The 23,845-nt window shown below is 45.4% G+C and overlaps 1 protein-coding gene across 1 annotated transcript; it reads right to left on the reverse strand.

Moving 5' to 3' along the window:
* Positions 1 to 1,344: 1,344 nt before the first annotated feature.
* Positions 1,345 to 21,169, reverse strand: LOC119458012 (uncharacterized). The gene is made up of 5 exons (XM_037719801.2): positions 21,029 to 21,169; positions 20,408 to 20,493; positions 19,551 to 19,700; positions 10,424 to 10,525; positions 1,345 to 1,452 (listed from the first exon to the last, which is right to left on the reverse strand). The coding sequence occupies exons 2-5, from the start codon at positions 20,481 to 20,483 to the stop codon at positions 1,412 to 1,414; spliced, it is 369 nt and encodes a 122-aa protein (XP_037575729.1). The 5' UTR covers positions 20,484 to 20,493; positions 21,029 to 21,169; the 3' UTR covers positions 1,345 to 1,411.
* Between the last annotated feature and the right edge of the window lie 2,676 nt (positions 21,170 to 23,845).

A 23,845-nucleotide genomic window follows, 5' to 3' on the forward strand; every position in this document is an offset into this window, starting at 1 on the left:
ATACCGACTCGCCTAAATCAGTACCCTATTCCGAAGCCAAATACGTGCCTGAAACCAAACACATGCGACTCTCTGAAGATAAATAACGACACTAGCGAACATAATTGTCGGACGGGTTGTTCTTGCTGGTTCAATCGTACTCAACCAGCTACTCCTTGAAGTCCCTGGTATTGGTGGCAAAAAAATGCGGGAATCCAAGAGTTGGGCCAGGACAACCGGTCTTAGGGTAGCCGAAGCTGAAAAATGGGTTTCTTAGTTTACATGGTCGAAATGCCCACCAGATGTTTGTTGTCAAGTTCCACGGTGTACTTCACCAAGGCGTTACCCCTTCATGATACCTCCTCCAAAATGTTAGAGGGAGATCTTCATAAAGGTGTTTACTTACAACATATGCACGAGACAAAAAGTGGGGAAGCAGTTACAAACCATACCCAACTGAGACAGCACAGACGTAGTTGACTAGGTGAGATACCCTACCTGGCCCTTTTTTCTGTCCGCTATACCTGAAGGACCTATTTTACGTGCGCAGAATAACTAGATAATAACAATATCAAAAAAGAGGTCTGGCAGATGGAGTAGCACACGTGACATAAAGGTTATAAACAGGGATAAGGTGCCTCAGAAAGGCTGGGCCTTTGAGGCACCTTCTCCCTGTTTATAACATTTATATCACGTTAATAATAACGATATATTGTCGTTTGTCTAGATGACTTCATTCATACATTTTTACGGCTTTAAATTTAGGTATACAGAAAATGTTATTGGCCTTAGGGTCACCTAGAGGTTGAAGAGCGCAATCCGCTACGCCAACGAGGATTTCCCGCTGTCTTTCTTCTCAAATAGAAATAATTTATACAGATTGGATGCCCAAGATATATGACGTTAGATATGTTGCAGATTAATTTTAAAATTCCTGTGGGACATCAACTAAAAAAGTAATTTTGGTTGCGGTCCAGTAAGAAGGCCTTTTCATGAACTTTGAGATGAATTTGTTGGTGTATTCACACTGGGGCATAAATAAGCAATAGAATCGGCACCATGGAGGCCTAGGAATGCTAACACATAGGCTACCGCAGCACTTAAAATATAACTGAGATGTTCAACAGGCCATTAATGTGATTGATCGATTTGATACATAACTGTAAAGAGCTACTTAAAACATTCCCACAAGAATATTGGATATCATGTATTACAGCCGCTTGAGAAGAAAAAAAAGTGCTTTTCGTTGTTCTATTACTTTTGTCAAGTTGCTGCTAATCAAACCAAAATAATTTATCGAGATACAAAATAGTGAAAGGACGACAAAGCCAAAATACAAAAGTTTATTTGGTGTTTTCTGAACTTTTTATGCATACATTCAACGCTGAAATGTAAGGTTGTCATAGTGCATCAACCGTAAAGCCACGCCGTTCTACTTGGATATGCCCAGCACTGCATAGAATCCACCAAAATCTGCAAATTTAATCGAAAATAAAGCACGTTTAGGACAAAATACATATTATAAAAGTGAATGTGTGCATACGTTTTTGAGCTTGTTATAAGCAGACAACGACATCAGAATTTTGTGTTGTATTGTTTGTATGTGCAGTCTTAGGCAAAATATTTGAGAAAATCGCTAATACAATGTACACTAAAGGCAACCGACAATTACATCAAATCAGATTCTTATGATTGTTTATGATCTGCGGTTTAATTTCTTGCAACGCACCGCACCGAGCCAGACTATGTTATTTACAAAGTCTTAGCATATGCATTACACTTTTCCAGTTTCTATTTGGTTACAAAGATAAGAGCCAATCCAGCAAAAGTAAGGTAGGGAGCGCATAACACATAAAGCTGTCAGTTTTTGTATTCTTTTCATGAATGAAGAAAGCGGGCGCTCATGTTTCGCAATGCTTCAACGTTAAGGAGTGCGTGAGTATAACTAGGAATCAGATTTTCCAGGATTGCCTATGTCCTCATGTAGATATCACCAACGTTTAGGCACGACGCCGGAAGCGTGGAACCATTCCTGCAGTTTAGATGATCGTGAACCTTGGAGTTACGTGATCAAACAAACTGTCGAATGAACTGAATGTACGTGTTCGCTCAGATTCCCTTTGAGAGCCAGCCTACCATTCCACGAAGCTTGAACCCCTATCAAACTCAAGGAATCTTGTGTGCGGTATCGCTATATAGGCATTGAATGAGCAAGGCATCATAGAACTTTCTCAATTCTGTGGAAGTTCTGTCAAAAATTCACTCCGATCTCTTCAGTAAATTGCGCCTAACATCTAAAGTTTCACACGACGAGAACCCTTTTTATGCATTGTGTATAAATTGCTAAAATAGGGAATATTGACTAAAACGTGGTGCATGAGATTCCACTAGTCAATATTACTGCAACATGACAATCGAGGCAATAAACACTGAAGAGCTGTTTGTAGCTAGGTACACGGTAGCTCTCAGAATAAGAAATTTGGCAACCCAGTGGATTCTAAATGATTTGAAACTAGAAATTTGTTAAAAACTGCACCATCGTGCCAGGTAAAATGGTTGATTCAGCCTTGTCGGCGAAAGCGCACTGTTTGAATGCATGTTTTGCAGTAATCTCTTAGCGAATTGCGAGATAATTGACCCCAATTCAAATATATTGTTTGGGAATTTTTTTATTTTAGGGATCGTCAACGAACAAAGTATTGACTGATCGGAAAAAAAATAATGAGTTTTATTTAGGTGATACAGAAAAAGTGCTGCCTATAAAAAGCAAGTAAATATTGCCTCTGAACGGCAGTTCCCGTCTTTGTAAAAGCAAGCATGGTTTGGTAGAGGCTGGATCATAAAAAGCGTTTTGCTTTGTATATATATATATATATATATATATATATATATATATATATATATATAAGCAACAGACAGCAGGCATCCGCCAGAACAACTGTATTACTTCAACTTATCCCTCCCCATCTTCCCTCATTCAGATCTTTCATACTCGGCCACACCGCGTTCACACTCTCCGAACCGAAACAAGCACAGCGCTGTCGCTTCTGAAAGGGAACCCTTTTCTTCGGACGGGAATCATGCGCAGCAAATTTGTTTTTTCTGAGTCTGCCCGAGGCTGCCTTCATAGGTTGTACAGCTCACACGCCAAGTGTTCGGGCCCAGGTGATCCGTGATCTCAAAAGTCCATATTATTTTGCACTTCGGCTTTTACCACGTGTCTGCGTTGCCCGCTTTACCGACACCTCGCCTCCAACTTCGTATGCTGTCGCTAGACGATGCCGACGGACGCAATAGTGCTTCTGTATCTGTTATGCGCGGGCAGCTCTCTTGCGAGCTTCGGCTGGGATGTTGCTGAAAAGCATCTCCCGTGTTTTTCAGAGACTTGCACTTACGCGCTTACCTACGTTGAGTGTTTCTTTGAGTTTGGGCAGTTGTCCGTACACACTTGTCAGCAGAACTCTGATATGAGGGTTTGGCGCATAAGCAGCTCCTTGTAGGTGTGGTGCCAATCAGCTTCACCGCGCTGTTTTTCAAGCGAAGCTTGTATTGCCTCACAAGTGTCGGTGTCGTTGTAGATGTGACCACAAAAAAAAGCTGTCTCGCGCAAGTGAAGGAAAACGGCGGGAAAGGCTAAGAATAGACGGCTGGTGAAACACGCGAGGCGCGCGCCCGTAACACGTTACTGAAGCACCCAATCAGGAGGGCGCACGCGCCGCAGGAAGAGCAAGGGAAGGAAAAAGCCTCGCGCGCGTTGCGTCGGGTCTCCTTTTCATCGCACGCTCGGCAAACGGATGGGAAGGCCATGCTTTGATCGGTCGGCGGCGGAACTGGCCGCTTTCGACAAGAAACCCCATCAACGTCACCGGGAACAGGCTCGCGTTTGCCGTGCGGATCCTGCTTTCAAGGTAGCTTAAGCCCAGTCTCAGGTACTATGGCAGGCAGGTATCCTACGTCAAAAGCACGTCTTACCGAAGGTCAGCGAACCCCGAGACCAGGGAACGCGACACCCAAGTTTGAGGGCACGACAAGCTTCGCATGCCCCTTGTTCCCGCTAGGGGAAGGGCCGACGAATTTTTTTTACAATACAGAGATAGCTGCGCTTGGATGGTCATATCTGACATTTTGGTTAGACCGCTGGCTTGTGGAAGACAGGCCGATGCAAAGTGGGGCTCAGCACTGCCGCTGAGAGGTAGGTCCGGAATTCGCGGCTTCTGAATGTGGTCGGCTTCTGAAGAGCGTCACCGACTTGATTCAGAGCCCCCGCGCGTGGTCGCACTTCGTAGGTGTATTCTTGTAGGCGAATGATCCAATGCTTGTTGATCATTTGTGGTTTAGGGACTGCTTTGAAAACAATCAGGCGATCGCTGAATTATCTATTACAATTGTAAACTTGCATCAAAACCGGCAATGTCTAAACTTGTTATCTACACTCCAGACCACCACTAGACACTCCAGCTTGTTAGAGTGGTAATTACACTCAGTGGCAGCAAAAGTTCGGCTAGCGTAAGCGACAATGTGTTCAGTTCCACGCGAATAGCGCTGCACCAGTACGTCCCCAAAGCCAACCTGGCTGGGTGTTGACCATTCTTCATTGAAAAGAGTCAAGACAGGACATTGAGTGACTTGGTGCTTCAGGGCTTGAAATGCACTTGCTTTGTGCTTACCACAATCAACGCTGCTTCTTTCATAAAGAAGTATGTTAAGAGAGCCACTGTTGAAGCAAAATTTGTATGAACTTTTCGTAAGTAGGAAGCGATCACAAGAAACAACTGGAGTTGTGTCACGCAAGTCGGTGTCGTATAGTTCGCTACATATACTTATACTCTTCCGCAGAGCAATTGAGCGCCATACTTAGAAGTGTAACCCCAACAGCAAATAGAAGTCAGCTCAAACTTACATTTCTAGCGGTTTAGTCCTAAACCAGCATCATACAGCCTTTCTAACACTGCGTCTAGGTTCCACAGGTGTTCTTCCTCTGTTGTACTCGTGAATAGAAAATCGTCAATATAAGACGCGTGCCTTATCTTTAGTGGACAATGTACAGGGGTTATTGTGCGTTGGAAAGTGTTCAAGACGTGCGCAACCCGAAAGGCATAAGATTGAATTCGTACAGCCTCGAAGGAGTACGAAAGGCTGTTTGAACTTGTCATCTTCTGAGACATTTATCTGCTATTACCCCGTACGCATAATCTAGAGACGAAAGGTATCTAGACTTCCATATTGTGTCGATCGCGTGATCAATGCCTCACAGTAGGTAAGAGTCGGGCGTAGTATGCTTTCTCAGTTCTCGGTAGTCGACACAAAGCCGCAGAATGCAGTTATGTCTTTTATCAAATTCTGCATGAGCGACTAGTGGGCTACGAGGTGGCCCGATAATGCCCGCCACCAGCATTTCGTGCCCTTGTTCGGTAACAGGTGCAATTTCGTGTTCGGCATAGCATCTTATTGGTACGCATAGTGGCGGTTTACTATCGGGATTAATGCGATGTACAAGCAATCTAGTTAGAGGGACTTCAGCAGTAGTGTCAGCGAAAAGCTCCTGGTGCCATCCAAGAATAGGTGAGAGTGTACGTATAGAAGGCTCACATTCGCAGTGCTCTGCCGTTGAAGTTTGTGGTGTTGAGGGGAGCTTGTCGTCAGCCCGATTCGCATGTAGGATCCCCCGTCGAGGGAGGACAGATGGTAGGTGAGCAGAGCTTGACTTGATAATCTGCAGTAGTTAGCTGAACGTCTCTCGAGAACAAATAATCCGCGCCTAGAGTAAGGTCGGCTGGCAAGTCCTTGATGACCGGAACTGCATTCATAGACGCTTGCTTTCCGCAGCAATATTGATTTGAATGTCCCCGGCGCCTACTGGTAGTACTCTGCCTACGTATGTTCAGCTCCGGTCTGCACCAGCACAGTGAAGTCTCGAATGCCATTGACGTGGGCCTGTAGCCTTGGCGTACATTTGTTGTGGATCTTTCTGAGAGTTGATGGAGCAGTGCCCTATTGCAAAGCCAGTATCTAGTCCCAGTATGGCACCCTCGATGCTGGGACGCTAGCAAGGCGCGTAATACTGGGAGGCGCAGGGTGCAGGGTAGTGGCGGGAAATGTTGTCTAGAGCGAGAAATATGTGGTCCATGGCTACGGTATGTATTTTTTAACACAGAAAGCAACAGGCAGCTTTTTGATGCAATAAAAAGTGAAAGAACAATACCACAACTAGGATTAGAGCACGTCACCTACAGATCGCAAGCCCAGTACCTTACCACTACGCCACGCCCTTTTACAGCGAAATTGTATACCTGTATCAGCCAAGGAAACTTTCGTGTCGGCGTAAGCAAGAAAAGCCAAGCTAAAAATGAAATACAAACGGCATATCTCCTTTGAAATGAGGCATACAGCATACAGCTCAGCGCTCGTTTTGAAAAGAAAAACCACAAAACAAGCATCAAAAGCACATAATGGATGATAAGGCGCGTGTGAACAATGGGAACACCCTCCGACGCGTTCCGGTAAAGGTTGGTTTCCAGCTGCTTTGAAAGGGGTTGGCGTCATTGAAAACCTTCGTGTGAAGTGCAAACCGTATAATGTATGGTAATGACGTCTGCGAATAATCCGAAAAACGTTCCTTCTCCCGCTTGTGCTTCCCGGTAAAGATTAGAGTTGCGTAAGCTACTCTGAGTGGAAAAGTACCCAACAGCATAGAAATCACGTAGTAATGCCACCAATGTCTAGCAACTCATTCAGTTCATTCCACGCACGCATGGGTATACCACGGAAAGTAAAGACACCCGAAGAACAGCGGCAGTATAATGTTGTGAAGTAATAAAGGGTGTGGTTAAGTACATTTCACTTGTCTCTGGTTTCACTCTTTGTAGAGCTACGTGTGTGAATTCAAGTGACGTCAAAAAGAGTAATCGTTATGGGTGTCGTTTACAGCTTCGCTGTCCAACGACCTTCACAGCGTGGATTGGACCCAGATTTTTAATGGTTTTTTCTTTTATTGTCGGCACTTTCACTTAGCAGACACAAATTGGACTAATTTTTTCCCAAAGAAAGCAATACATAATTATACATATAAACACTCCTTCAAACTTGCATGCATACATACTGTGCCGTCAGCCACATTCTCGTCAACCATATCATGTTTAAAATTATTTTTAACATTGCGAGGGGCTCAAACCTCATCAGCCGATCCTGGCGACATTATTCATATTTAATTACGTCAATGAAGTTGGACGTGCAGTAGTCGTGCAGGCCGTTGGTCAGGCTCATAAAAAATAGCCCGCCATCCCGCCCTGCGCACGTGAATGTCCAGCGAAGCTGTATAAAAGACCACACATGGTCGAGAATTTTATTCACTGCTGTTCCTCTGGAGTCTTTAATTTAGGTGGCCTACACATGGCAGTCTTAGAATGAACTGATTGAGTTGCTAGACGGATCTTATGAGCACCATTGTCCCAGTGACTTCCAGCGAGCGCCAGCGTCCCCAGTGCGATCCATTGTCAAAAAGGCGCTGGTTTCACACTGAAAGGCACCGGAAGGCGTGGTTTTTCGAATAGGGTGGCCAAGGCGTTCGAAGGAAAAAATTTCTCGTCATCGTCCCGAAACCTCCGGAGTGCCCGGCTCGAGTGGATCATCTTTCGCACGGTGAGGTCTCATATCTGGCAAGTGCGCTGCCGTGCGGTAGAAAACAAGTGGTACAATTTCCAAAAGCAACGCAGAGAAGATGGCAGCATGAATGCGGACATAGATGTCGTCGATGACGTACGCGTATTGTCTGGTTAACGCTGAGAGCCATGTCAAGTTACATGGGTCACACAGCCGTACCTTCTCAGGAATATACACAGCCGCGTCATCATTCAGGCCTTGCTGGCGCGCACTCAGCTGCAAGAAGTGAATATCGTGGGAACTCCATCTTGCCCAAGTCGAGAAGGTATGTCCTTAAAAATACCATGCAAAAGCCCTTTTAAGATGGAACGTTTCACGTCTTCAGATCAAGCGTGACAGATGGCATAGGAGTTTACAGAACCTACCCAGGCGGCGGGGTCGCCATCGAACCAGTGAAACTTCGCTGCAGCAGTCAGAGGTTGCCTTGGAAGCGTGGCGCATTCGACGACTGAATAAATGCTGCTGGACATATCATTCCATTGTTGTGTAAGCATACAGAAATCCTGGAGGCCCCTATGAGCGCTTCCGCTCCAGGAAGACACGGATGAGGCTTCGACGCCAAACTCGGCATGTGCGTCGGGTACTTGCGTTTTAGGATGCGAACGATGAGGATCTCTGGGCATTGAACTTACGGCTGCGTCAATGCAAAGAAACAGACAGCTGACCGCACGCCAGAGCACCTGGCGAGCCCTTTACAGCGAAGCTGTTAAGGGCTCACTCTTCGATGCTCACGTGCGGATGTAGAAAAATACTCTCATTGGCCGTATACTGTATGTGCGAGTGAAAGTGCGCGAGGGCGAGGGATGTGCGCTTTCACGGGGAGGGAACGCAAGGCGGAGAGCTAACTCGACTTCCCAGTGGAATGGGAGCGGTGGGCGAGGAGGGCATGGAGGCACCCTAGACTATGCGTGTGCGTGCCCGCTCTCCCACTGTGACGCATGCGCGCAGCCCTGCCGGCATCTGCCGGCTGTGCCGCCCACTCTCCCTGGGCTCTCGTCCGGCTCTTCCCTAACATTGTTGACATGGCGTTTAGCCGTTCCATCACGTAGGCATCGCGCTAGCGCTCTTATCAGTTGCCCTTACGACTCACGGTGGCCCGGCCGCCTGCCGTTCATTCGGAGGAACCACGCAACGAGCGACGGTGAACTGGCGACTCAATCTCCCATGCGAAAGCAGGACAGTGGGAAGGCAGCGCGGGAGGGAGGCGTTGCGGCTTCTGCTTTGCGAGCAACTTGTACTCTGCATGGCGCCGGGATGGCCGCGCGCACCGTATCTTGAAAGCGATCTGCAACACAGCTCCTACCTTTGTAAGCGCTGTGCTTTCGGCGCCCAGTTTCCGTTGAAGCGATAGACCGCATGAATCTTCGCTCGCTGCTGCTGGCGCGCTTGCTCACGCCAGCGTTTCGACAGCGGTTGTGTGTGATCACACAAACAACGCGCAGAACTGTTGTCGATGGCCACAGCGTTTTGCCCGCGTTTGCACCGAACGCGTGCGGCGTTGGTGACGTGTTTATGAAGAACGTGCCAACCTTTGTCGTACACCCTATGGCGCTGTATCGTAGCGACCATAAGGCCATGGTCCCTGTGGTCACTATATAAATGAAAACCACCGGAGCATATATATTTCTCATTCTTTATAGTAAAAATAACCAATTACACCATAACATCCTAAAAGTAATAATGGGAAATACGTACTTCCCACCATAGTGCAGCCCAGTGGAAGGGCTGACAGTGTTTTTAGTTTATATATAAGCCCATCCAAATAAAACCAACCGACTGCAGCTTGATATGGTTGTGGCTTACGAGAAACAGCCACCTCGGTCTCCCTCCGTTTCGTTGATATTTAGAGGGTGTTTCAGCGAACACTTTCAATTTTTTTTAAAGGTTGCCGTTGGCAGATAGCACAATTCTAGCGCATGAGCTGGCGTACTCTAAGAGGCGGACATTACATGCACAAAAAATTGAAATGCATAATCGACTAATCAACAAAAATTTTCCCTGTGGCCCATATTGCAATTTACAAATTGTAGCCGTGGAGTTCTCGGGAATTCTCAGGATGACACCAATTTTAAGCTATTAATTCCGGAACATTGCGAAGAAATGCATTGGCGTTCCAGTTACTTTTGTCCTTCCATGCATAAAACAACGTTTCGTTAAGAAAGTAACTGGAACGCCAATGTATTTCTCCGCAAAGTTCGGGAATTAATATCTCGACACTGGTGACATCCTGAGAATTCATTCTAAGTGGATCCGTCTTGCGAACTCCACGGCGAGAATTTGTAAATTGCAAAATGAGCCATAAGGTAATTAGTGAAAAACCTAATTTGTAATTTTTTGTTAATTATCGATTATGCATTTCAATTTTTTCTGCAGGTAATGTCCGCCTCTTCGAGTAGACCAGCTCATCAACTAGAATTGTGCTACCTGTCACAGGCAAGCTTTAAAAATGTTTGAGAGTGTGCGCCGAAACACCCGATGTATTAGTCAAATGAAACGAAGCGAACTACGAGTCACACGAAGAACAGCATATATAGGGGAGATTATTTTGAGTTCTTAATCGAAATATAAAAATCATGGATAAATAGACATGAAAATAGATGAAAAAAAGGACTGGCCGCAGGTGGGATATGAACGCACGTCTTCGAATTACGCGTGCGATTCTCTTACCAAGTGGGCTACCGCGCCGCCGTTATCATTTTCCCTTTCTCGGGTATACACAGTGTAGGCACCACTGTGTAAGGTGCCTACAGTTTTCTTTTCCGAACACTATGCTGCGTGTACTCACCGCAGTGGCAGAGGTTTTCTGCGTCTGTATGTGCGCAATTAGGGCGATGTGGCACTGGACATTCATCTTCCCATGCGTAGCTGCAGTGGTGGAATATTGGCACTAAAAAATAAAAAAAATACAGAAACACATACACTCTTGATTCTTAAGACGAAAAACAGTTTGAAACTATAAAAGACAAGGTTTCTTGTTTAAAGCATCATCAGAAACAAACTTCCGTTCCTCATATTAACATGGACGGTATCGCCTAATAAAATGACACGCTATGCAAGCTAAAATATCATATCTTCGATATAGAAATCTTTGAGTTAGTTGTTGTGATATGTGATATTGAAGCCCTACTGTCTCTGCGATTTTGAGTCGTGAAGCATCGTCCAAGGATGATTGCAATATTAAGACATTAAAGACAAAGTTGGGCGTAATGAGCAAATTGTAGGAAGTGACAGTTACTAAGACTGCGTGCCGTCGTTCATGTATACGAAGGAAACGACGTGCTGACAGCGGCGTTTAGGTTCCACCGGTCAAACTTGTTGGCTGGATCGTCACGATCAGAGAAATGACGATAATTGTGATTCGCAATGAGGCTGGGTAGAGAAGTGGAAAGTTAGAAGTGGAGGGGTTATTTTCCGAGCCGTATACTTCGAATCGCAGCTTCATAACCTGTAGTGCAGAGAAGCAATCATTAATAACGTACCGCGGTCAAAGCTATGTTGTTTAAAAAAACGCATTTACACCTTGTTCTATTATTGTTATATATACTTGCGCTAATTGCTCAACATAATATGCCCAGCGAATTGACATACATCTACTTTCATCATCGCTTTAACAGTACGCTAACGGCACATAGATGTCCACGTCAAACTAGAGCACCGTTTACCACGTAATCAGGCGACGCCGCACAAGTCAGGAAAATATCAATGTGCTTTGACAATTTATTTATATTTAGTCATCGAAAATTGGGCACATCCCACGGGTCCTAGAAATATACGTTATGCGATGTATTTAGCAGGTACCTGAATTAAAATTAAATTATGGGGTTTTACGTGCCAAAACCAGTTCTGATTATGAGGCACGCCGTAGTGGGGGACTCCGGAAATTTTGACCACCTGGGGTTCTTTAACGTGCACCTAAATCTAAGTACACGGGTGTTTTCGCATTTCGCCCCCATCGAAATGCGGCCGCCGTGGCCGGGATTCGATCCCGCGACCTCGTGCTCAGCAGCCCAACACCATAGCCACTGAGCAACCGCGGCGGGTTAGCAGGTACCTGGCTATCCAGCATTGTTTTGGGGCTCCCCAGACAATTGATAGCTTTCACGTGACGTCACGCACCCACCTTATCACCATATCGGTGCACCAACATCGCAACTACGATCACTTATGTCCAATCCATCTTACTGAAAGCTTTCACGTGACGTAACGGACCCAGCTTATCATCGTGTCGGTGCACCAACATGGCGGCTACAATGACGTCAGTGCAAGCCATCTATACCAGGTGGACCGACGTGCTCTTATGGATTGAGTAGTCCTGTGTGTGGCTTACGAGCGTATATGTGTGTGTGATGACATCAGCAGGATGACAACCACGTTGTAAACAATCGTATGATGGCAATGGCATGATTTCTATGCCGGCCGTTCAACTCGAATCAACGGCATGGCGTTCATTGGGTTCTACATTAAAGTCCCTATATAAGAAAAGTATCGCCATCCGTTGATCAACGCCGCTTCTCTCTCTGCTGTATCTCCGATAGGACGATGATAGCGCACGTTTTCACTTGTTTATATATTGTAGTGTTTTCCGCCTCAGCTCCATGTTGAGAGTCACTCTGCGCAGCCGCTGTCGCCCGTGGCGGCGGCGGTGCGCGCCCGGCCTGAAAGCTTCAACGTGGACTTTCTTGGGGCGCCACCGTCAACTTGCTTTCGCAAGCAAAAAGTAAAGAAAAAAAACAAGCACTTTAGGAGAGGAGAAGGCGGAGGTAGGAGTAGATGGCGGTACTTTTACTATATAGGGACTTTGTTCTACATAGGTGGTGGACGAGCCTAAACAAGAGAAACACAGATTGTCATGTCATCAGCGACTGCGTGTTATAGAATCATACATATATATGGCTATTCCATGTGATGTACGGTAAAACGACTATCCCATTTGTATTTCGGTGAAGAAATGTTAAAACTTTATAACCTTTGGCGATGATGAAGTGTGATGAACTCTGATCAACGTCACACAATTTCTATGTAGCATGATTTGCTACAGCGAAATTACTGCATAATTTGAGCCGTTACAGGAGATAGTGCGGTCTAAAACGATGCCTAAAGGTGCGAGCTGTCCCACGGAAAGAACACGAGAAAGTGGCAGGGGATGTACGCGCCGAGTCTTCCAAAAATCCTGACCTAATGGTTAGAGCACCCAACTACTGTGCTCGGCGGCTTACGTTCGATTCACACAATAATATATTTTCCCTAAAGCTACTCAATTTACACGAACACGCTTGTCCACTTAGTATCGCTTTGTGGAACCCCAAACATTGTTGAATAGGCTGCATTGCTTGCACCTGCAAAATGCTTCGCATAGCATTGGTTCCCACATTGAGGGGGTTGTATACCAATTTTACGCCTAAAATAAAATAAACTGCAAATAAGTTTCTTTCTGCTTTCCTTGGTTTCATTATCTTAGCATCATCTAAGAGAAATCCCATTCGTTCAGCGTCTATTTGCTAAATAAATCAGTTTTTTAATTACTAGTTATGCAAGTTCCTTGGAAAAGATATTGCAGCCGAAAAGTTTCATGTTTAGCACGTGGTTGCTGCTGGAAACATTCAAACAAATATTGCTTTTTTTTCAAACTAAAATGTAGCACAGGCTTCGTTGGTCGTTCTGGATATCGTGTTTTTTTAATAAACGGCAATGTAAGGGTTGTCCAACTTTTATAGGACAATCTTTTCACAAATTCCTGACTTGGGCAGTATTAGCTCATGTTGTGATTCATCGCGGACATAATTTGGCTAGCGTACTACAACAGGCCCACAGGCCCTCTATTTGGTGTTGCTAGCAAGTACTCATATTACGTACGTGATGGAGTGAGGAAGATTACATAACAGTTTTTTTTCAAAATCTCTTACTTTATTATCCAAATGGACGTGCAGCATCTTCAAATTTCGGTAAAAAGAAATTGGCAGTTTTGCATGAAGGGTGCAGGATTGACAGAAATATCAAGATTTAACGTGGTACTCGATATCTACAGGCAAATATTTAGTTATACGCGGGTTGCAATATGCCAACGTGACGCGACACGCAAAGCAACGGTTGCTTTGCAGAACGCACCCTGGCAGTACAAGGCGTGTCACAACGCTGGCCTAATGCGGAGCGCCGCCAGTGGATTTGGAGTCTTGGCACGTTATGGTGCATGCCACGTAAGTGATGGCCAAAATACATATTGGGCCACATTACCTCGACGTATACTGTCTATTTCAGTCAAACCAATGCATACATTACAACCGCACTGCTACGATACTTGTGTACCTATGGCATGCGTGCCCACAACGCTTATGCCAGCAGCAGCTCCACCACTGAGCCATTTGATTTGAGTGCTGACCGTAGGTCCACTTCGCTATGTGGTTCTTGCAGTAAAACAGGCTCTTTTTGTTGGGAGACCATTCCGCCCTCCCTGCACGACCGACACATGCGTTGTCGATACAGCGACAGCACCGCAACAGCGATGTCATACGTGACAGCGCGAACCCGCCTCTAGTTTTTATTAATTTCTTACACAATAAAAAAAAACTTGGGCAGCACTGAGATTCGCAATCTATCTATGTGTGCGATGGTTTACTTATAAGGGGATGCCTCCAGAGCAGGGCGGGCGTGCGTCAGGAGGGACCGCGAGCACACTCTCATTTACCAAGGTGGCGCTTCTTTACCATGCATAACTTACAAAGTGACGATTTTGTGCCCATTGTGACGCACTCGCCTACACTAAACAAGCCTCAAATGTCCTGGTATTGCCTCCCAAGCTCGGGAAGTCCACCGATAATCGTATAGAAATGCGTGACCGACTGCGGGACGTAACCACTGTCTTGAAGCACAGCAACGCGCTATTCTAACCAATACGCCACGGTAGCAGGCACGCTTTCGTGTCCCAGTGTCCATGCTTGAAACGTCTGGGGCATCCATCGCATGTCAATGACTAGGTTTTATTTTTCTGATGACAGCTTCCACTTCGAGACGCTGTGTTAGACTGTAATGCTTTCTGCATCAACCCATATTTACGGTAGCTCTGCGGTGCGTTCAACGTGTTGGTATAAGAACATGGATGACATTTTAGCATTTTACGGAAACATTTTTAACTTCCACAGACCTGCAGCAGAAGGTATCCTGGGGGGTTCCCGTACAGGTGCCCGCAACAAAAATACTCAAATTGAACCGGTGTCAGTTAGACCAAATACGGCGGTTATGCCCTACCTCCATAGAACGGCAAAGTGCCTTAAGAATATCGCTAGTCGGGTGAAGGCAAGACTACAGAGGAGGAGGAGGAGGAGGAGGAGGAGGAGGAAATAGAAAAGCAAAGGCAGAGAGGTTGACCAGAATAATGTCCGGTTGGCTCCCTTACACTGGGGAGATGGGAGAGGGGTACACAAAGATAGGCAGCGAGGGGAGGGAATGAAATTAGCTGTCAGTTCGTTGACACGTCTTGTATTGCACTTTGGCAAGAGCAGATTTTTAAACACCCTATTAACTGAGCAATGTGTGGCGAATGGCAAATCCTGGCCGTAAAAGCGTGCCTTGTTGTGCAGATAGGCTTCGAAAGTATTTCTTTGAAAGTGTAGATGCAGCAGTGTATGAAGTGCGATTTCAAAAGGTAGAACATACAAAAAATGGGTTGAGTCCTAGATGTCCACTTAGAGAGCATAGTTGAAAATAAGGAATCACCGGCGTGATCATCTGTCTCTTCATTTTCAAGAGTGCTCCCGCACACCATTTTTAATGATGAATGATCTATATTCGTGCCAGAAACAGATAAGAACTTGTGGGAATGAATGAATGAACTTTTATTTCCCTTCTTAAGGAACAGGAGGGGCCGGGGGACAGGGAGGTCTTTGTGCTGCAGTCCCAGCAGGCGTTTGTCACCACCATCTGTGGTTAGACGTCCGTCTACCAGTCGTGGTGGGCGTTTTACCTCTTCAGTCCACCTCAGGACTTGGTCCTGTAGGGCGGAATTGGAGCTGTGCAGGACAGTCTCCCACAGCTCATCGCTACTAATTAATGGTTTTAGTATACAGGAGGGGGGATTTGATGAGGCATTGCCACACGATATGGGAGAGATCTGTCTGGACAGGGTGGAAGCGACGCTTGGCTGTCGGGTATGTGACGGGAAAGAATAAGTGCAAAGTGCGCAGAGTAAGATAAGTGCGAGTTTGTAGTTGGCGCCAAAATATTTCTTCCTGGCGCGTGCTAGGCACAGAGAGAGGTGGATACATTAGGCGTTGGGGTTTGTAATGTGTACAAAGTTCATGGAATGTGATGGATACCTATTTATTAGTGTTTTTTGGGGGAGTCATTGGCTTCTAAAGTTGGGCCCACATTTGCGGCCACTCGGTCCGTGAATCCTCGAGCAGCTACATGAGTCATTTCGTTACCTTGGAGTCCTTGATGCGCTGGAGTCCAGACAAGAGCGATCTTGTTTTCTGGTTGGCGAGTGTCAAGTATAGAGATTGCACGAGGTTGGCAATGTAGCCGCTACTGAAGTTCCGGATAGCAGTTTTAGAGTAACTGATGACGGCATCACAATCAGGTAGTCCCGATTCGAGTGCAATTGCGGCCTCTTCCGCGTCGCCTTCCGAGGGAATCTTGATTGAGGCTGAACGAACAGCGTTACCCTGGTTGTCTTCAAAGTCTAGAGCATAACGTTGGTTAGTGGTGTAGGCTGCAGAGTCCACATAGTAGAAAATTATGGGGTTTTACTTGCCAAAACCAGTTCTGATTATAAGGCACGCCGTAGTGGGGGACTCCGGAAATTTGGACCACCTGGGGTTCTTTAACGTGCACCTATATCTAAGTACACGGGTGTTTTCACATTTCGCCCCCGTCGAGTCCAAATAGTCCACATAGTAGACTCCGTCTGCTTGTCCGTAGCTGCGTTGTAGGACGCTGGCTCGAAGTTTTCGGCGTTTGACATAAAATTCAGGGCGCATGATTCTGGGTGGTCGTTGGATGTGGTATTGACCGTGTATGTTCGAAGGAAGTTGACGTCGCTTGTTCTCGTTGATTTGTGGAGCGTAGTGAAGTTGTCTCATGATCTCACGCCCAGCTTTAGTGGAGGTGAGTCTGGTATTGCGACGATAGATAATCTTCGGTTAATTCTTGAAGAGTATTGATTGTAGCTGTGGCCATTACCCTTTGTGTGGATGCTCTAAATGGAACACCAAGAGCGACTCTGTGTATCATGCGGATCAAGCACTTTCAGTATCCTCTTCCTTCCGAGAGAGTGAGAGAAATGGTCGGACGAAGGTCATATTGCTTAAGACAAAAGCCTGGGCGAGCTGAATTATTAGCTCCTTCTCTTGAATCCCTAAGTGTTTATTGGAGATCCTCTCTATGAGGTGGAGCTTATTATCTGCTGTTGTTTGTAGTGCTTGCAAGGTATGTTGATTTGCTCGGTTCCGTTGGAGGTGCAGTCCTGGCACCCTTATCCTGTCTACCTGGGGCATAGAGTACCCTTCAGCTGTGAGTTGGATATTCCGGGGTGACGCCTCGAGGCGTCTCGTGGGGGGTAGAAGGACAAGCTGTGATTTGCCAGGGGAGCACCTGAGATTCAAGTCGTGACCTACGTGTTAGATCTGGTAAATAGCTGCTTGGACGATGTCTTGGGTGTTCCCGTCAGAGCCTCAGGTCATCCACAGCGTAATATCATCCACGTAAAGTGTGAATCGGAGGCCAGCAATCTTCTTCAGAAAACCTTAAAGCAAGAGGATCACCCGTGCACAGCCCTTCCTAGAATGGATTAAATCTTCTTGATTGTGAAAGCTAAAGGGTGCAGAGCCAAATTGAAGAGCAGGGGGGAGAGTACTGCCGCTTTGGGTGTGCGAGTGCTTCCTAAACCTATTTTACCAGATTGTTCGCTGTCTAATTTGAGCGTCGCAGCGCGCTTCGTGATGAAGCTGCGTATATAGCGGTCGATTCGCCCTCCACAGTTTACACTCCTGAGTTCGCATAGAATGGTCAAGTGGGACACATCATTGAAGGATTACTTGAGGTCGAGGCTGAGCAACGCTTTTGTGTCACGTGCGTCGCTCGGTTCCATGTGTTGTCTGAGCCTTAGCATGACATCTTGATAACAAAGAGAGTAGCGAAAGCCAGTAATTTCCGCGCGAAACAAGTGATTATGTTCGATGTATTTGGAGAGGTAATACATACAAACATACATGTTTGTATGTATGTATTACGTGCTCCTTGATCTTCCCTATGCATGAGGTGAGAGAGATTGAACGGAGGTTATCTATGTGCATCGGCTTATTCGGCTTAGGAATGAAGATCACAATGGGTGCTTTCCTTTGTTGGAGTATCTAGCCCGCCTCGAGACAGTGGTTGTAATACTCGGTGATTTTGCGTATGGATTGCTCATCGAGGTTGCGAAGCGTCTTAGTAGTCACAGAGTCCGGGCCGGGTGCCGTGGTGGTTCGCACTTGGTTGAGGGCACGTCCAACTTCCGCTTCTGTTATGGAGCTGCAAAGTTCCTCATTTGGTTCACCAGCAGAGTCGGGCATTGGGATTTGCGTAGGTGGGGCTTATGTTTGGATGCGAGGATGCTTAACATGGTCGTGAAATTATAGAGCAGCAAGATGTCAGACGGCATAGTGAAATGTGTGTTAGCTAAGTGTCTGTGGACATGTCTGACAATCATACGGCCTTTCTGGAAGGAATAGTATGTCATATATCCGGGAGTTGTGCGGTTGTGCACGGTGTTTAAATTTAATAATTTCTGCGAGAATATACCGCGGAACGTAGCGCATCGTCGTGTCTACGTCTTTATCTGCTCGCACTGAAACAGTATTCACTTTTTATGACTGCACTGCTATCGAGGTCGGCCCACATTTCCACATTTTGGAATATATCTTTCATACCAGCAACGTAGGCGACGTCTGCCTATGCTGATTTCACATTGAAAGTTAACAAGACGTCATATTACGTATCACGATTTAATGGTGCAAGGTGCGCGTCATTGCGTTCTAATCTGTGACGCCGATACAAAGAATAGCTTGCAAATCAGCCACACAAATTACAGTTTAGCTAATGCCTGCAGCTTTCGTGTTGGCGTGATTGCACGTTGGTGCCCATTGGGATTTTTTTATGAAGTGTTTGTGGTAGATATTGCATGCACTGCTCAATGGAATTTTATTTTGCGATGCGTGACAATCCCAGTTGCCCTCAAGAAAATAACCCGAGTACATTTTTGTAATAAATGCACTGCGAAATAAAACAACATTTTTGTGGTCAATAAGGCTCATGTTATGATTGTTTTAGAATAAACAATTGTGAGTGTAGCGCTCGTCTTTGCTTTCATTTCGCCTCTCACTGTCATGTTTTATTTAGAGTTGTTGTACTACAAATATCATGTTAAGTAAACGCCAAATCACTCAAGAAGTTATTCTGTCGTATTAGATAATTACTGATGAATGAAATCAATGCTGTAGTAGCTCAAATCGCCACTCTATTTCACAAACTATCTGCAATAGAATAGAGGCTAAAAATCATAACTCCTTGCGTGTAAATTGATAACTTCGCAATGATACCAGTAGGCAACCGTTGTGGAAAACGTCAGCACTTCTCCACCATAAGAAACGTGAGGAATTGGTACACATTAGTGCCGGAAGCATAAAAACTTCCAATTAGCAAGTTTGAATCAAACGCCGGCTTTAGTTATTTCACCATTTGAACGTTATTCTCCACTCAGCACATCTCTCTATAACAAATTGAGGGGCGGGGTATATGGTGAAACGTCAAAATATACTTATCTCAAACGTTATGAACGATAATGAGGTATGCTTACAAAAGAGGTGTGGGGGATCTTCTCGGGAGTTTATTTTCTCCGACCTGGAGCAAAATACGCACCGCGACAACTAAGATATACTCACCACATTTGCATCCACATTTGTGCCCAATTATGAGGCAGCATATTTTATATCCTTCCGGGCACTCAGTTGATTCACAGGCACGGTGGAAATAAGGGTGATGAGGGTACTGTTGATGGTGTATTGGCCAGTCTTGTTGAAGAGAGTGGGGCACTAAAGAAGAAAATTTTGGCATTGTAGAATATATGCATTTCACAATGCGTAAAGGAGTGAGCATTAGTAAATAGCAAAGCGGCAGAAATTAGTTTTTTGCAATAATTTTATAGACGTTATAAAGTAAGTATATATTTGCTAATAATAAAACCAAGAAATAATAAATGGTCGAGACGTGTGCGCGAAACTTCGTGTAAGCATCTGCTGATCATATTTTCTATGTGCAAGATCTACACGTCCTCAGTGTGTAGAGAGAACGAATAAGCGCATTACGCACTCTGCTCAAGAAAACACCTCCGTCAGCTTAAAGCATACTAAAAGCCTTGGACAACTTGTATACGGCTATCAATAATCTTCAATAAGATCATAGCTTCTTGTGTATAGCTACTGCAACCTTCCCAAAAGTTGGTAAAAAATTACATTGTAGACGTGCCTGTTTTATATACTGTGCAAACAAATCTTTCCTGAAGTCACGCTATCAAGTCTTTTTTTTTTGACGCATACATCGCTTAAAATAAACTGGTGTTCACACCAGTTATTCTCGCCGTGTGGGTTTTTGTTACTAAACATGTCTCACGAGTGCTCTCTCTCGCCTACCTCAATGCCGTGCTTTGATATATTTCTGGTGTGTTGGTTCACAAAGCCATTTTCCTAAATGTCTTATAATCCCATTTCTATACGTTACTTGAAAATTAATGCGTACTTACCTTGATATCCTTTCTGCGACGTGGCCATGCAGGCAAAATATCCAAGAAGCACGATCGAAATGTAACTCAAAGTCATCGCTTTGTACCTGTGAACGGCCCATAATAATTTGATATTTCAATAAAAACAGCGAGATCTAAACTAAATACGTTTGACACGATATAAGGCATCTGCTAAACATGCAATTTTTTTAAACAACTTGAATATAAGTAACCAAAAGGTCATGTAATAACTATTTGAATTGTTTATTTTTAGCGCGAGAAGTAAGAAAACACGTCCTATATTTTTTTTCCAGCTCGACTAAAACTTTATAGGTTAGTGCGGCACATGCCACTGCAATACACCTATTTGCCATATTGGTCTGGCAGAAAGACAAGGTCCCATAATAGAAGTTCAATCCTTCTCATCATGCATGATTGAACTGTGCAGTGACTATGAATTGTTCAGTAGTAGATTGAACTTCTGCGTGAAAAATATGCATGAAAGGTGGCCGCGGCTTGGTCCTGCTTGCGAAATGTCAACGCCGTTCAATTGTGCGCCTATATCTTAAAAGATTTGAATAAATTTTGCGGCATCAAATCGCATATTATTGGCTGGCTATTGGCCTAAAAGCTAATTCTTACCTCAGATAACGTCAGGGTGGCTAAAATTCTGAAGCACGTCCTCAAAGCAGTCCCGAGAGGTGGATTTGTTTCAAAATCAGTTAAAATTTATGTCACGGGAAAGGCATTCGTTTACATTCTCATTGTCTTTTCAGCTAGGAACAAAAGATGGCGTGCGTTTGCCCAGATGTACTAGGTGACCTTGCGAAAAATCCAGGCGTTCAGGGAATTTGTTTTCTCTATTCTCGACACTACTGGACATCCATCTTCCATTCTATTCAGGATCTAGTGACTACAATGCCTTTTTTTCCTCATGCACTGATGTCAACAGATTTTGACGAGCAGACGGTTTTCGCAGAAAAGCTGGCAGCAATGTGAGTAGGACACAAATTTACTGGGCTTCTTTTGTTTCAGACAATTCCCTGTAAGAGCGTTAGGCACACAAGCGTGGCCCAGTGGCCAGTTATTGCGTATTCATACATATTTTAGAGGAAGATGCAATGTTAGCGTCCAGGTTGCCTGCTCCAAGATCTACGTTTGTTTGGCTCTTAGTTATTACGCTCGTGTTCTTGATGACGTTTTCCGTAAAAGGGGTCTCTTCTCTGTGTTTTTTTTTTTTACTTTCGTTCGTGCCCATATTCTCGTACATGTTGCCTTGTCTACGCATATCTAACGCATTCGCCTAAAAGTCACGCAACTTCCCTGGGACCAGTGACTAATATAATTTTTCGCGATGACATTTATATGGGAGTTCCACGCGCGTTCACACCGTTGTCATTGTGCCAACGCCGGCGCCACCGTACCATTCTGGGCCGGTATTTTGAAACGATGCCGTTCCGGTGATAATGCATTTTCGCTCATATCGCGCTTTATCAGTGGTCAGAGCGACGGTCCGCTCGCGTTATCAAAGGAATCAGCCAGCCTTAGCGGCGGATGATAAGACAAGTAAAGAATAAGTCATAAGACATCGCTACAAAATACCGGCCCTGTTATTCTCGGCCTCCACGCAGCTCACGTGTGAAGGGATTGACGGCAATGCAGAGAACCGCTGGGTGTTCGGCTCCAAAAGCTACGAACGCACTTAGATCTTTTTTTTTTAATGCGTATGCTTACGCAATGAGGAACATCGACCATTCGTCACGTTTGCCGATTGCTTTCAAGATAGGGGCCGCCGAAGCGAGCTAATTCACCTTCGTGCTTCCTCAAGCTTCAACGCGGACTACGTGGCGGGAGCACACCGCCTACGAACCTCTCAGCACTCGCCGCATACTGCAACCACCGCAAATTGTTTTCAAGATAGGGACCCGTGCCTCTCTGCGACCTAAGCAGCGAGAACACAGCGCACAGGCAGCCATAAGCAGTCGGCGCTTTGTGTCCCCATCACAGATCGCTTTTTAGTTACGGCCCGCGTGGCATCGCCATATGCAGCGGCCGCCGGAGTATGACTGACCATGGTTCATAATGGTTCGACGCGGATGGGTAAGGCGCTAAAGAGCGATAACGACTTATCATGATCGGAACGTTATCAGCGCACCTGGCGCCGCCACCTGCACTAGTTTACGTGCGTCATCGATTCACCTTGCACCGCCGTCCCCAGCAGTTCTTGTCACCCCAGCGCGGTCGTTTTAGTGTTCAGGGCCGTTATTTTGTTGTGATGCATCATGCTTTATTCTACACTAGTCTTATTATCCAGCGCTCACGGCCGGGTCATGCCGTTGATAACATGAGCGGACCGTCGCTCTGACCACTGACCAAGCGCGAAAAGCGCGAAAGGGCATTAGCATCGGAAAGGCATCGCTACAAAAGACCGGCCCAGATCAAGTGCCATAACACTGATAATGACACCGGGTGGCGAGATGAGCAAGTGGCACAATGCTTAGGCATACTTAGACAACCCTCACAGGAGCTGCTGCGTGATTTTTTTTTCTCTTGCAGCTTCTAGCAACTTGTCACAAGGCTAGCTTTGAGTTTACATGGCTGGCGCGAAAGTGCCATGGCTAAGTCATGGCCGGTTGCACGCATTTGCGCGGACGGCGGATGAAGGAATGGCGGGGGGGGGGGGGGGGATAGTGTCGCGCGAATGTAGGTAACCCTGCTGATGTCACGATCTTTGACAGCAGGCAAATCATACCGAGACTAATAAGGAAACGGCGCAGACGGCGCCTGCTCTTTGCCGTCCGCGAAGGCTACGCGCGGAGCGGTGATGTAGTCACGTGATGCTTAGCCCTTTCGTCTGCGACGCACAATGGCCTTACGATAACCCACCTGCCATAAAGCTGGTTAGCCCTTTTGTATTTTGGAGAAAAACTGGAAAGCAAAGCTATCACCACATGTAATAAAAGATTTCCGCAAAACACATGCCCACTATTAAAATGAGAACCTCATTCGTATTCAGTACAACAGAACATTCATTAGTTTGAGAGTGAAAAAACAACACCTGATTCTGTACAGCAGAAATTTTATTTATTGAACAAAATATTTTACAGACCTTTACTTGCTGGCATACTAAATAGATGCCCCCGTACTGTATATCTTGATTTCTATGTATCTATGGTATTGATGGCTTGATACATTCTTGTTGTGCATGTTACGAGATTTCTGAGCATGTGCAGCACCGTATATTTAAGGCGAAAACCTTAGATCTGTATGTTTCAAGGTTGCGTTGTGAATTATTGAAAATATCATGTGACCCAAGGACGGTGAGAAGTGAACCAAATCATGTCCAGCCGTGTATAAGAGGTGACTAATACTTAACTAAGTTAAGTAATGATTGATTAATAATTGTAATAAGCTGCATAAGGGGCAGTAGGCTAGATTAGGGTGGATGAACGAGGATTA

This window comes from Dermacentor silvarum, chromosome 7 (assembly GCF_013339745.2).
Source record: "Dermacentor silvarum isolate Dsil-2018 chromosome 7, BIME_Dsil_1.4, whole genome shotgun sequence".
NCBI lineage: Eukaryota > Metazoa > Arthropoda > Arachnida > Ixodida > Ixodidae > Dermacentor > Dermacentor silvarum.